The following is a 12,195-nucleotide window of genomic DNA, read 5'->3' on the forward strand; positions in this document are numbered from 1 at the left end:
TTTATTGGAGGAGAAAGTATATAACATTTTAAAAAGGAGACTTTAATATCTACTTCATTTGTGAATATTTGAAATTGAATCTATAATAAATTCAATTATATTTATTACATGAAATACCTAATTATAAAATTATTTTTACCAATCTCCTGGTAAAATATTCCTACCTATTAATGTTCAAATGCTAAATCAATTTGAATTGTAAGGATTATTTAGACTCTTTGAGTTGTGCTCTCTTATCAGGACTTTTATTGCACATGTTTTAGGGATTGCAACAGTTAACTCTTCTTATAAATATGCATTTTTGTAGGCACTAATAGAAAATGCCAAAAGCTTAGCCTTATGGATATTATTTTAAAAATTCTTTTTATCGTTACAGCTTCCCGGTTTAAGTCACCCAGAAATCTCAAAACATCTGACCCAACTATGTCAAGCTTCCGAGTGACTTGGGAGCCTGCCCCTGGGGAGGTGAAGGGTTATAAAGTCACATTCCATCCTACAGGGGATGACAGAAGACTAGGGGAGTTAGTCGTTGGACCATATGACAACACAGTTGTTTTGGAGGAACTTAGGTAAGAATTAATTACATTTGTGTTGGAATATTGAATCAACTTGTGTTAAAAGATTGAATCAACTTATGTAAATCAATAGGCCTCACATCAATAATCACTTGTAAGTGTCTTTGTTAGCAGAGTATTCAAAATCAACTAAATCTGCTTTCTTATGCTTGATGATATTGGAGTTGAGGTTAATCAGAGGCTTGCAACAGAATTTTGGCCTGAGCAAAATGTATGTAATTTTTAATGATTTTGTTATTAAGTAATCAGGAATGACATTTTTTTCAATAGCACCCTGTTTTAACAAAACATCCATATCCCACCATTTCACCAAAATTGCAGCCATTTCACTACAGTTGTAGCCATGTAGGAATGTGGGGGTTCCTGTGCCTTCTGGAAGGGCCTGAGTGACTCATGGTGAGATCCCAAGTGTGGGTCCTCCTCCGGTGTGACACACTGGAGCCAGAAGGCAGGACTCTCTCTGTGTTTGGTGCCAGCTGGCAGGAGAACCCTGGGCTGACTGAAGGTCGAATTTGAGGCCATGCAGTGGAAAACAAGGAAGTTTGAGTTTGAACAGCACCCTTCATTTATTAGAGTAAAAAGAATGGACTACTGTGCATTGTCACTTGGAAAGTTTGTTTAACTGTTCATTCAGCAATATTGAAAACTATGTAAATGCTTGCTATTGACTTTTCTAGTATAGGAGGTATAAAATTTATGAAGCACACTATGTGCCAGGCTTCATGCTAGGGGTTTTAGGCTACCCTGCGAGGCACGACATTTCATTTTCTTAAAGCCCATTGCTTCGAAACAGCAGAACAGAGTTCCTGATCCTTCTCTGACACACTGAGCAGCACTCTGCCCATGATAGAAGGGCAAGGTTGAAATGGTGCTCTGAGTCCCTGAAGTGGAGTGCTAGATGACTAGTTTCTCTTGATACCTCCCAGGCTAAATAAACTAGAAAGTGATGGAAATTATTTTTCTTCTACTAAAATGCTGTACTTTATAAGTTACTCTGAGTAGAAGTTTATTAGTCAAGATAAATGTCTTCAACAAAGCAAAATAATGCCTTGAACCAATAGTCCATACAGACTATTCACTTTGCCATTTCAGGGCAGGTACCACCTATAAAGTAAATGTTTTTGGAATGTTTGATGGAGGAGAAAGTTCACCACTTGTTGGACAAGAAATGACAACTCTTTCTGACACAACTGTAATGCCAATTTTATCCTCTGGTAAGACATTGAGTTATAGTCCCCTAGGAAAATTTAGCATTATGAAACTATTTCAAACGTGCACTATAAGGTTATCATACAATGAGAAGCAACTAACATTTTTCACTAAAATGTATTTAAATAATTTGCATGCTCCTTTTTGATGTTTGAAGAAATTCTTCAAGACATCCAGTCAAGCATACTTTAGATTATTTTTTAGGTTTCTTTTTAATATTGTTAGTACATTATACTGCATTATTTAAAGATTAATGGATAATAACTGTAGATAACAACATCATACTTTTCTAACATTTTTCTTCTTTCTAGTGACTATGATGCAATTTTATTTTGTTACAGTAATTATATATCTTTACTTCAATGATATATTTGGGATGGGCAAGCAGAGTTAGGTTACGAACAAGAGTGGGCAACCATGACTTGGGAAGCAAACTGGTAACATAAGCCCTTTAGATGTTCTGCCCCTGCCACAATTATGCCTTGATATAGATATGGAGATAGTTTTTACATTCTTAGAGGAGGTGGAAGTGGTGGATAGAGTTTACTTCTAAATATTTTTTCTATCATTTATTAAAGAACAGTAGATATAAGCAGAACAGGAACTGGTTTGCAAAGTCTTAGGTGCTTGGAATAGTATTTGTGAGTCTTTAATCCTGTATACAATACGTGAATGGTACATTGTACTTTGTAGTGTGATGAGCATTACTTCATTTTTTTCAGTGCCTTTTTTCATAATGTCAAGATCAACTGTTAACATTATAAGGAACTGGAAAATTCATAGCTGGTAACACATGCTTTTAGAAAAGAGAACACTTGAAATCTTGGATGTGCATAAAATAAATGAAAGTATCAAATCTTATTGTTTTGCATTAATGTTTTCTTGTTTTTCTTATGATGATATTAACTGACTTATATTTTTATTTTGTAGCTTTTACACTGAGGATATTGGGATTATTTTCTCTTTCCAAAGCACCCTAGCTTTGTATCAGTGTTTGTGTGTCTCTATGGCTCTCAATTTGTATATTTGTGTACTTTTCTAAATTTGCCTTCCTTCTTTCTTGATTCTTTAAATGTGCAAACTTTATCATTTGTCTTGACCTGATTTTTATACAAAGTAGATGATAAGTTTAAATAATTAATAACTAAATGATATAATAGTATATCAGGTTTTTAAAATATATCTTTATAAAGGTGATATTTTAAGAATCATGTGTCTGATCCTTCATAATACATGTAATAGTCACCTGGGAGTTAAATTATATTAAAAGATATTTTCAGCTCACTAAAGCCATTTCTAGTTTACACATTTAAATAGTCCATTTCATACTTACCTGCGAATTGCTATTAAATATTACAGAAGAATGCATCTTATCTTTAGATCACATTAAAATTTTATTGAAATTATAAATACTTTATTGTCAGACAGCTACACATGCTAATTTATTTCAGCTCTTGAGTGTGTGAGTCTTTCAAATTTATAATGGTGGTCTAATTTAGGTCTTCAGGTTCTATGATTAAGGCTGGGAGATATAGTCAAAGATGAAGGAAAGATTTGCCACTGAAATAATCTTTGAAGGAATTGATTCTGGTGAATGTTATTTTAAGGTTAATAAGTTATATGGGCATATTTTTAGAGTCTTATACTGTGAATAATTCAGTTGAGCTGCAGTATTGCAACAGGCAGTATGGAACACACAGTGGGTGGTAGAAGCTTGGCTAGGGAGAAATCCTGCCAACAATTTGCTTCTCACTGTCTTGTCTCGTGATTGCTGTGCCAGGGATGGAGTGTCTCACCAGAGCTGAAGCAGACATTGTGTTGCTGGTGGATGGATCATGGAGCATCGGCAGGGCAAATTTTAGAACTGTGAGGAGTTTCATTTCCCGTATTGTGGAGGTCTTTGAGATTGGCCCCAAAAGAGTACAAATTGGTAGGTTCTGACAAAACCGATGACATTTAGATATTTTCATTGTGTTCTTTTATATACCCTAATGCCAATGGTATTATTTTAGCCCTTGCTCAGTACAGTGGAGACCCCAGAACAGAGTGGCAGTTAAATGCTCACAGAGATAAGAAGAGTTTGTTGCAAGCTGTGGCAAACTTACCATACAAAGGAGGCAATACTCTCACAGGTGAGTGAGGATGCCCTGGTACTCTTTTCGGTTCATGCTTTTGGTTCAGCACGTGGCCAAGAAGTGATGTGACTGATTCTCTTTTAAAAATCCCACTAGGCATGGCTTTGAATTTCATTCGCCAGCAGAGCTTCAGGACTCAAGCTGGCATGAGGCCTCGTGCTCGCAAAATTGGTGTTCTCATTACTGATGGAAAATCACAAGATGATGTGGAGGCACCGTCCAAGAAGCTCAAGGATGAAGGCGTGGAGCTGTTTGCCATTGGTAAATGCTGGAGAGGGCAGTGGTGCCCCTGGGGTTACAGAAGTGCTGAGGACATTTTTGTAGTTGAAAATTTCTCTGAAGCCTGAGCAAAACAAACGAACATATATTCCCTATCATGTAATTTATCAAAATGATGTGCCAGGAAGTGAGTTCATTTTCTTCTTTTCTCTTTGTAATGAGACACAACTTCATGTGTTTTTCAGAAGAAAAGTAATGGATTAAGAGAAAAAAATGTACTATATTAATAGGATTTAGGAAAATTCCTGTTTGATTTTCCACAGAACTATATTTATCTTTGAAATCCATTATTTTGCTTTCCAGAAAAAACACTAAAAAGACACTTTTTGCTGGGAAATTAGTGATAGAAGCATTTAGAAAAAGGCATTTTAGAATACCTTTCAGATGATACTATTTTTTGTTTCTATTTTCTAACTACCAAGTAATCATTTTATCTTTTTATACACATGCATATTTCCTTTCAAAATTTTTTTATTTTTTATTTTATAGGAGTCATATTATTCTTGAAGATAATAATAATATATTCTAGTTAATAAGTTATTAACCTTCATAGTTAGCCTAATTGTCATTGATTTAAAAAAGTTCTAAAATATTTGCTTCATTTCCTCAATTTTTTTCTAAGTAGTGCTTTTAATTTATATGTATCCATGCTTTAAGGTATTAAAAATGCTGATGAAGTTGAGCTGAAGATGATTGCAACTGATCCCGATGATACCCATGCATACAATGTGGCAGATTTTGAGTCGCTTTCCAAGATCGTGGATGACCTCACCATCAACCTGTGTAACAGTGTCAAAGGGCCAGGTGAGCTTAGCCCAGGGCTTCTCATCTTCAACCCTGTTGATATTTTGGGCCAGAGAATTTTTTCTTGGATGGAGAGGGGGTGATTTTATGTATTGTAAGAAGTTTAGCAGCATTGCTGATCTCTGCCTTTTGGAGGACAGAGGCATCCCTTGAGTTGAGATGAGTAGAACTACCTTTGTATTTATATATGGCAAGCACCCAAACTGAAGGCTTTTGGAAAATTGATGATAAAAATTATGGTTGTCCTTAGTATTTAAGAAAATATCTTTTAATAGATTCAGATTATGGTAAAAACTTTTCTTTCTTAATTTACTCTTTTTTTAAAAAATTGTTCTGATTAGTTATACATGACAGTGGAATGCATTCTGACACATCATACATAAATGGAGTATAACTTCTCATTCTTCTGAGAAGTTGATGTAGGATCACACTGGCTGTGTAGTCATATAGGCACATAGGGTATTAATGACCTATTCATTCTACTATCCTTCGTATCCCCAATTTACTCTGGTTTTGAGAGAATTGCAATGAGTTTAACAAATAATGTATGGTAGAAGTGGTTCATGGGCTTTGGATAGTGAGGTCCCTTTTTTTTTTTTTAATGTTTCTTCTTGATTTTCTCCAAACTTTTGCAGATTTTCTTTATTGTCAAATGGCTGCTGGGAGTGGGAGTAGGGAACTGTACCCAGCTGAAAATCACTGTTTTAGCCTCTGTTTTTTTTATTTTTTTCTGATTATTTTCTTGGAATGGCACCAAACTGGAAAAGGGTTTCTAGCTTATCTGAGGATGTACTTTGTGTTTGTGTGCTTGTGCCCCCAGCAACACACTCAGGGAGAGAGAAAAGAGGGGTCAGGAAGGGAGAGACAGAGAGAGAGACAGGGGGAGAGAAAGAGAGAGAGATATAGAGATTTGCTTCCTTTTCTGGTAGCTATCTCTTCTCTAGTAACTCTAGTTAAGTATTTTCACTGTAATTATTATGTTATCATTAGATGGCTGTTCGTAAACTTTGTTATCTAAAATTTAGTACTTTTTTTTGATTTCCTAATTTGAGTAGAACTGGAGGAGGGGTCTTATATCTGACTTTCTTTTTTTTGCCTCAACTATAGAGGGTTAGAGTTGATACTTTATCCTTGTAACACTAGAATATAAAGGGAAATTACTAATCTTAGAGTTTGGACTTTTAGAAATTACATAATTTCTCTTTACCAGTGGAGGAACTGAGATCTAGAGAAGTTAAAGTACTTGGTCAGGGTCAAATGGTTAAAGATGTTTTAATGGATCTTTGAGAAAAGCAAATATGGATAAGGAATTAGAATTTAGAAATGAAACTCTAGAACTGGATTCGTAGTGACAAAGGATGGTGCAAAATGATTATTATCTGTATAAAACATAGGTCAAAACATGGTAAACACCATAATGGAAGGTTTTTGAAAAATCAACAATAAAAATTGTGGTTCTTATTATATGAGAAATTTCCTTTTATGTGTATATAGATTATGGTAAAAACTATCCTTTAACTTATTCTGGTTTTGGAAAAGTTGGAATGAGTTTAACAAATAATGTGGTAGAAATGGTTCATGTGCTTTGGGTACTGGGGATTTTTTTTTTTTTTTTTTTAATGTTCCTTCTCAAGTTTCTCTCTCCAAACTTTTGCAGATTTTCTTTTTTGGATTTTGAACAACAGACTGACCTTTTCCCTGGAGAAATAGACCAACTGGGCAGCCAGAATTTGTAGGCTCTGGCTCTGGATTAACTGAGAGAGTTGTAGTTTTATTCAGTTGGAGAGAACTTTGAGTGGGGATGAAAACATCTTTTATCTGTTTTCCTTTATTTTTTTATCAACTATGTAATAGTTGCATTCATTCTAGTTTCCCAGACAGTAAAACTGCTTGATAATTTTGCAAGCTTGACTATGACCCAAGTACAATAAAGGTTAGGATACTAAGAATGGAAATGCTCTCCCCAGTTTTGGCTTACAAAAATGGAGAAAGAGTTTATATGAAAATGATTTGCCATGCTCAGAGAGTCATTGGTCTAATTCTTTTTCCTTTAAATTATTATTTGGGACATCTTCCTATTGGTACTTTGAACTTATTTCTTTCTGTTTTTGTTTGGTTTGTTTGCTTTTTGCAGTTCTGGGGATCAAATATTGGACTGAGCTATAAACCCTAGTCCCATATTTCTATTTTCATTGATATTTATTTAAGATATTGTTATGTATTTTTATTTCACCTATATCTACATGTGGGAGCAAAATCACAGGCAGTGGGATGTTCCCCAACTTTTTTTTTCAGTGCTAACACAGGGCTTCTTACTGGGCAAACACTATACCACTGAGCTACATCAAAGCCTTGTTCCCATATTTCAAAACCACATTTATCTATACAGAACATAACTTTCAGCTAAGGACATAAGACATGAAAAAAATAAACACACATACACACAAACACATGTATACACACAGACATGTACCAAAGTAATAATGAGAACAGGGAACTCTGGTGGTGTTAGTGGTGATAGAGACAGTAGAGAAGCTAAATTGTCAGGACCCAAATTCTTACTTACTGCTTATATTGATTATGCGTATAGGGGTGAAGACAGAAGGAAGTATCCAAGGAAGATACAGAGGTTTGGGTCAAGGTATTTTAATAGTGATGTCTTAAAGAAGAGGAGGATGAAGTTTAAGGAAAGACATTGAGCTCTGGTTTGAATCTTCTAAGGCTAGAAGATTCCTTTGACTACTCTCATTCAGAGCAGACTTAAGGGCCTCTATACTGACTTATTATTTACTTAATATGTAAAAGGAAGTGTGTAAAAGCTTCAAATAAAGTACTCAATACTGTTTCAATTAAATTTCAAACTTCATCACCTTGCTGCAATAATGAAAAAGTACATGCACTTTATTTCCACATGTAGGTGACTTGGAAGCTCCTTCTAACCTAGTTATTTCTGAGAGAACTCATCGTTCCTTTAGAGTGAGCTGGACGCCCCCTTCTGACAGTGTGGATAGATATAAGGTGGAATACTACCCTGTTTCTGGAGGGAAACGTCAAGAAGTGAGTAAACAACACCTAAACCCACTCTTTTCTCAAATCGAGATTGGATCCCTCTCATTAGGGCTGTGAGAAAACTACTGGATGAGGGGCAAGAGGACTGTGGAGAGGGGCAGAACTGAGTTGGAAAGGGTGCTTTCTGTCTTTCTGTTCCTGGCTAGGCAAGTACTTCCATTTGAGCTTAATGAAAGGGAAAGGCCCTTGCTTAAATTATTATGGTTTCTAAGAATTGTAGAATATCAATATGATTTTTAAATTTAAAGTAACTTTAGGATACCAATTTATTTGTGAGGTTGTATTAGAATCATAGAGTTGGTAAGGAACATTTAAGATGATCTAGTTTTAGAAATGGAGACACCATACGATCCAGCTATACCACTCCTTGGTATTTATCCAAAAGAGTTAGCACACAACAGAGATACAGGTGTGCTCATGTTTATAGCAGCATGGTTCATAATAGCCAAGTTATAGAACCAGCCTTGGTATCTGTCAACAGATGAATGGATGAAGAACATGTGATATCGCACATGTATACACACAGTGCCATTATATTCAGTCATAAAGTAGAATGAAATTATGTTGTTTTTAGGAAAATGGATGAAACTGGAGAGCATTATATTAAGAAAAATAAGCTAGACTCAGAAAGACAAGTGTCACATGTTTTCTCTCACATGTAGAAGCTAGAGAGTAAAAAGGAAAAATAATGAATTCCATGAAGCTAGAAGTCAGAACAATAGGAAAGAGGAAGAGGATAGGGGAGGGGGAAAGGGAGGTACTGACAATGAAATTGATCAAATTATGTTATGTGCTTGTATGAATATGCTACAAGGAAACCTGTTGTTCTGTGTAATTAATATATACCAATAAAAAGGATAAACCATAAAATTGTAATTTAAAAATCTAGTTTTACACACTCATTTTACAAATAAGGAACAATAACTGGGAGAATTTGATGTTAATTGTCTAAGATTTCATTGTTGCCCAAATGAAAGACAATGGCCCCATTGAAATATAATTTTCAAGCTCATGGCAGTTAACTACAGTAGAAAAGAGGGAACTGATTAAAACGTATGTTGCTATTATTTTTTATTCACCTGTCCAGTTTTATGTGAGTCGACTGGAAACTAGCACGGTATTGAAAGATCTGAAGCCTGAGACTGAGTATGTGGTCAATGTGTATTCTGTGGTAGAAGATGAATATAGCGAGCCTCTGAAGGGCACAGAAAAAACTCGTAAGTCAGATTTTAAAAAAATCTGAAACACATTTTCTCATTGTTTTGTTTTCCAAGATAAAGTAGTCATGGTCTATGTGAGATTTTTGCCAGCCTTTGAAATGATATCTTTATTCAGTATTCATTGAATGAATATTTACCAAATGCTTCTTCGTGCAGGTGCCCAAAAAACAGTGGTTTTTCCACTCTTATTGATTGCTCATGCCATCACAGGACCCCACTGGTGGAATAGGTGGCCATGGCCTTAAAATAATTTGCAAGGAAAATCCTTTTAATACTGTTATACACTTCTCAGGGTACTGAGGATTCCTGCTTTCAAGAAAATCCCTTAAAATGCAAATATACCTTTCAGGGGGATAATACTTCCAACTTTACTCTAGTTGTTACATCAAACTATTTATTGAGGAACTAAAATCTTCAGGGACAAGATACCAGAAAATTGACAAGTAGGGAGTGCGGCTTAGGTGAGGAAGAGTTACTGTGCAGAGATGATCTATTTCACCTCTGCTGATTACCAGACCTTTCTACTGGCAACAAGGTCTCCCTGTTTTGTCCTGTCCATTGTACTTTGCTGGCAAAACTATAAAGGCTTTGACTTTGAGTGAAGCTTTTGGGGGAGGTATTCCTTGCTCCTGTTCCTGGGAGAGTTCCCAAGCCCATATGAAGCTACTCTTTCTTTCTTCCCTTGGTTAGACATTAGGGACAAGAAGATAATTTGGGGCGGGGGGTATTGGGGATTAAACCCAGGAGCACTTAACTACTGAGTCACATCTTCAGCCCTTTATTATTTATTTTGAGACAAGGTCTTACTAAGTCGTTTAGAGCCTCACCGTTGCTGAGGCTGATCTTGAACTTGCGATCCTCTTGCCTTAGCCTCCTGAGTCACTGGGATTATAGGCATGCACCACCATGCCTGACTGAAAAACCTGTTTTAAGGAGTGACATCATTATTTTGTAGGGCAAGAACTGATTCCACTTACTGCTCAGTTCCTGAGGTCCTTGTCTCTTCTCTTGTAATGTACTTTGTAATCCATAGGACTTATGTGATAATTTCTTAAAACCTTTAAATCAATCTTTGAATAAAAAATAGTTGAAAACTATATGAGTATTAAGTGAAGAAGAGATTGCAAATTTGTTATTCTGCCTCACAAACCTATCTTTAAAAAACCTACAAATCTCTATGTTCCACTATTAATGTACAACATACTCATTTTAAATGTATTTTTTTTGGAGAAAGATGAAATAATCTACTATTTTGGTTACTTATGTCTGAAGTTCTATGACTGAAGAATAAAAAGAGCCAGCTTAATTATATTTTAGAAAGGGGGATTAAAGTCTCAGGAAGTTATTATGTATTTTGACTTCTATAGGGATCCACTGGAATGCAATTTGCAATCTAAACTTTAGAATTGTTTCTCCATTTACTAGTTGTATATGCAGTTCTGAGAATTAATTGCAATTAGCAATGAGATTGAAACTTTTCTTCTGGGGGAGGAGAAGGATTATGTTAACTGTCATTTATTTCTTATGTAACCCATTCTCTGTTTAGTGTATACAAATATGAATAAAGTAAGAAACAAAGGTTAAAAAGAAAAGTGAATGAAAAGAAGTAAACTGAGGCCTGATTTACTTACTTATGATTTTGCTTTTATGTTTTGATAGTGCCTGTTCCTGTAGTTAGCTTGAATATTTATGATGTTGGTCCCACCACCATGCATGTGCAGTGGCAGCCCGTGGGAGGAGCTACTGGCTACACCTTGTCACACCAACCTGTTAATGCCCCAGAACCAACCAAACCCAAAGAGGTGACACATATTTGTTTCTTTATCATTGGACCCTCTGAGACCTTACAGTTTTACAGTCCCCATTATACTTCAGTTACTTATGAATTAGTTCATAACTTTACACATAAAACAGAAATGTAGAAAATTTGACTTGTGACCCACAACATCTTTTAGAAAACATTGGCATGAAAAAAGAAATGCATTTCTTATAAATGAATAATAAAAGCTGTGTTGCAATCTAGTGGATACAAATAGGCTTCAACTAGATATCCTCAGCAAATGGAAGCATGGATTTGACTGTCTAATATGCTTTTTGGCATTTTCATATGCAGATGCGTGTGGGGCCAACAGTGAATGATGTGCAACTGACTGACCTTCTCCCTAATACTGAGTATGAGGTCACAGTTCAGGCTGTTCTGCATGACCTCACTAGTGAACCTGTCACTGCTCGGGAAGTCACCTGTAAGATGCTGCTAATTTTCCTTCCCTTTTTATTGCTATAAACTTGACATACATTAGAATGTTTCTTTTACATGATGCCAGCAATAATTTGATAATTCATGCATAAGTTACAGAGTTGTTACTTTACACAAATGAATTTGAGAATAAATTAATTCTAGACTTATGGTAGAAATTTAAATCGATTCTAGGATGCACATTTTTGGGGGATATTTATCATGCCATAGGGTTTTACTGCTGCTCTTGGTAAGATGTTTCTGTCAAGCCACAGAACATGAAATAATGGTGCATCTTACAATTGATGTTGTTTTAGACCCTTGAAATACAGTATATAGGAGAATGGCAATATTGGGTGACTGTGGTTTTGGAGAAGATATTCAGGGTTAAGATCAAGGTATTTTAAGTTCCTGATGAAGTAGAAATTCTACTTCTCTACATTATACACTTCCTCCTTTTTAAGGTAAAATTTGTTGGACTTTGTAAAAGATCTATCATTTGGATTTTCTTCTAACCATTTAGGCTTCTGTAGCTTTTCTTAGAAGCTCATTGGATGCTTACTGTTCTTTACTCTTGTAACTACTTGTTTTTCTACCACATTCTTAAGGGAGCATAACTCAATTTTGTTGTCTATCACAACTGATTTAAATATCTGATAAAGAAACAT

The 12,195-nt window shown here is 35.4% G+C and overlaps 1 protein-coding gene across 2 annotated transcripts in view; it reads left to right on the top strand.

Moving 5' to 3' along the window:
- The window catches only part of Col12a1 (collagen type XII alpha 1 chain), a 109,998-nt gene that overhangs the window by 39,929 nt on the left and 57,874 nt on the right, over positions 1-12,195 (top strand). Inside the window, exons 16-25 of one of the 2 annotated variants that reach the window (XM_047558679.1) lie at positions 377-569; positions 1,668-1,789; positions 3,565-3,714; positions 3,797-3,916; positions 4,016-4,180; positions 4,856-5,002; positions 7,920-8,059; positions 9,159-9,288; positions 10,951-11,093; positions 11,405-11,534. In XM_047558679.1, coding sequence (XP_047414635.1) covers positions 377-569; positions 1,668-1,789; positions 3,565-3,714; positions 3,797-3,916; positions 4,016-4,180; positions 4,856-5,002; positions 7,920-8,059; positions 9,159-9,288; positions 10,951-11,093; positions 11,405-11,534 — 1,440 coding nt within the window. The remainder of the gene's footprint in view (positions 1-376; positions 570-1,667; positions 1,790-3,564; positions 3,715-3,796; positions 3,917-4,015; positions 4,181-4,855; positions 5,003-7,919; positions 8,060-9,158; positions 9,289-10,950; positions 11,094-11,404; positions 11,535-12,195) is intronic. The other variant, XM_047558681.1, reaches the window with a different exon arrangement.

Source organism: Sciurus carolinensis, chromosome 7 (genome assembly GCF_902686445.1).
Source record: "Sciurus carolinensis chromosome 7, mSciCar1.2, whole genome shotgun sequence".
In the NCBI taxonomy this organism is placed as follows: Eukaryota; Metazoa; Chordata; class Mammalia; order Rodentia; family Sciuridae; genus Sciurus; species Sciurus carolinensis.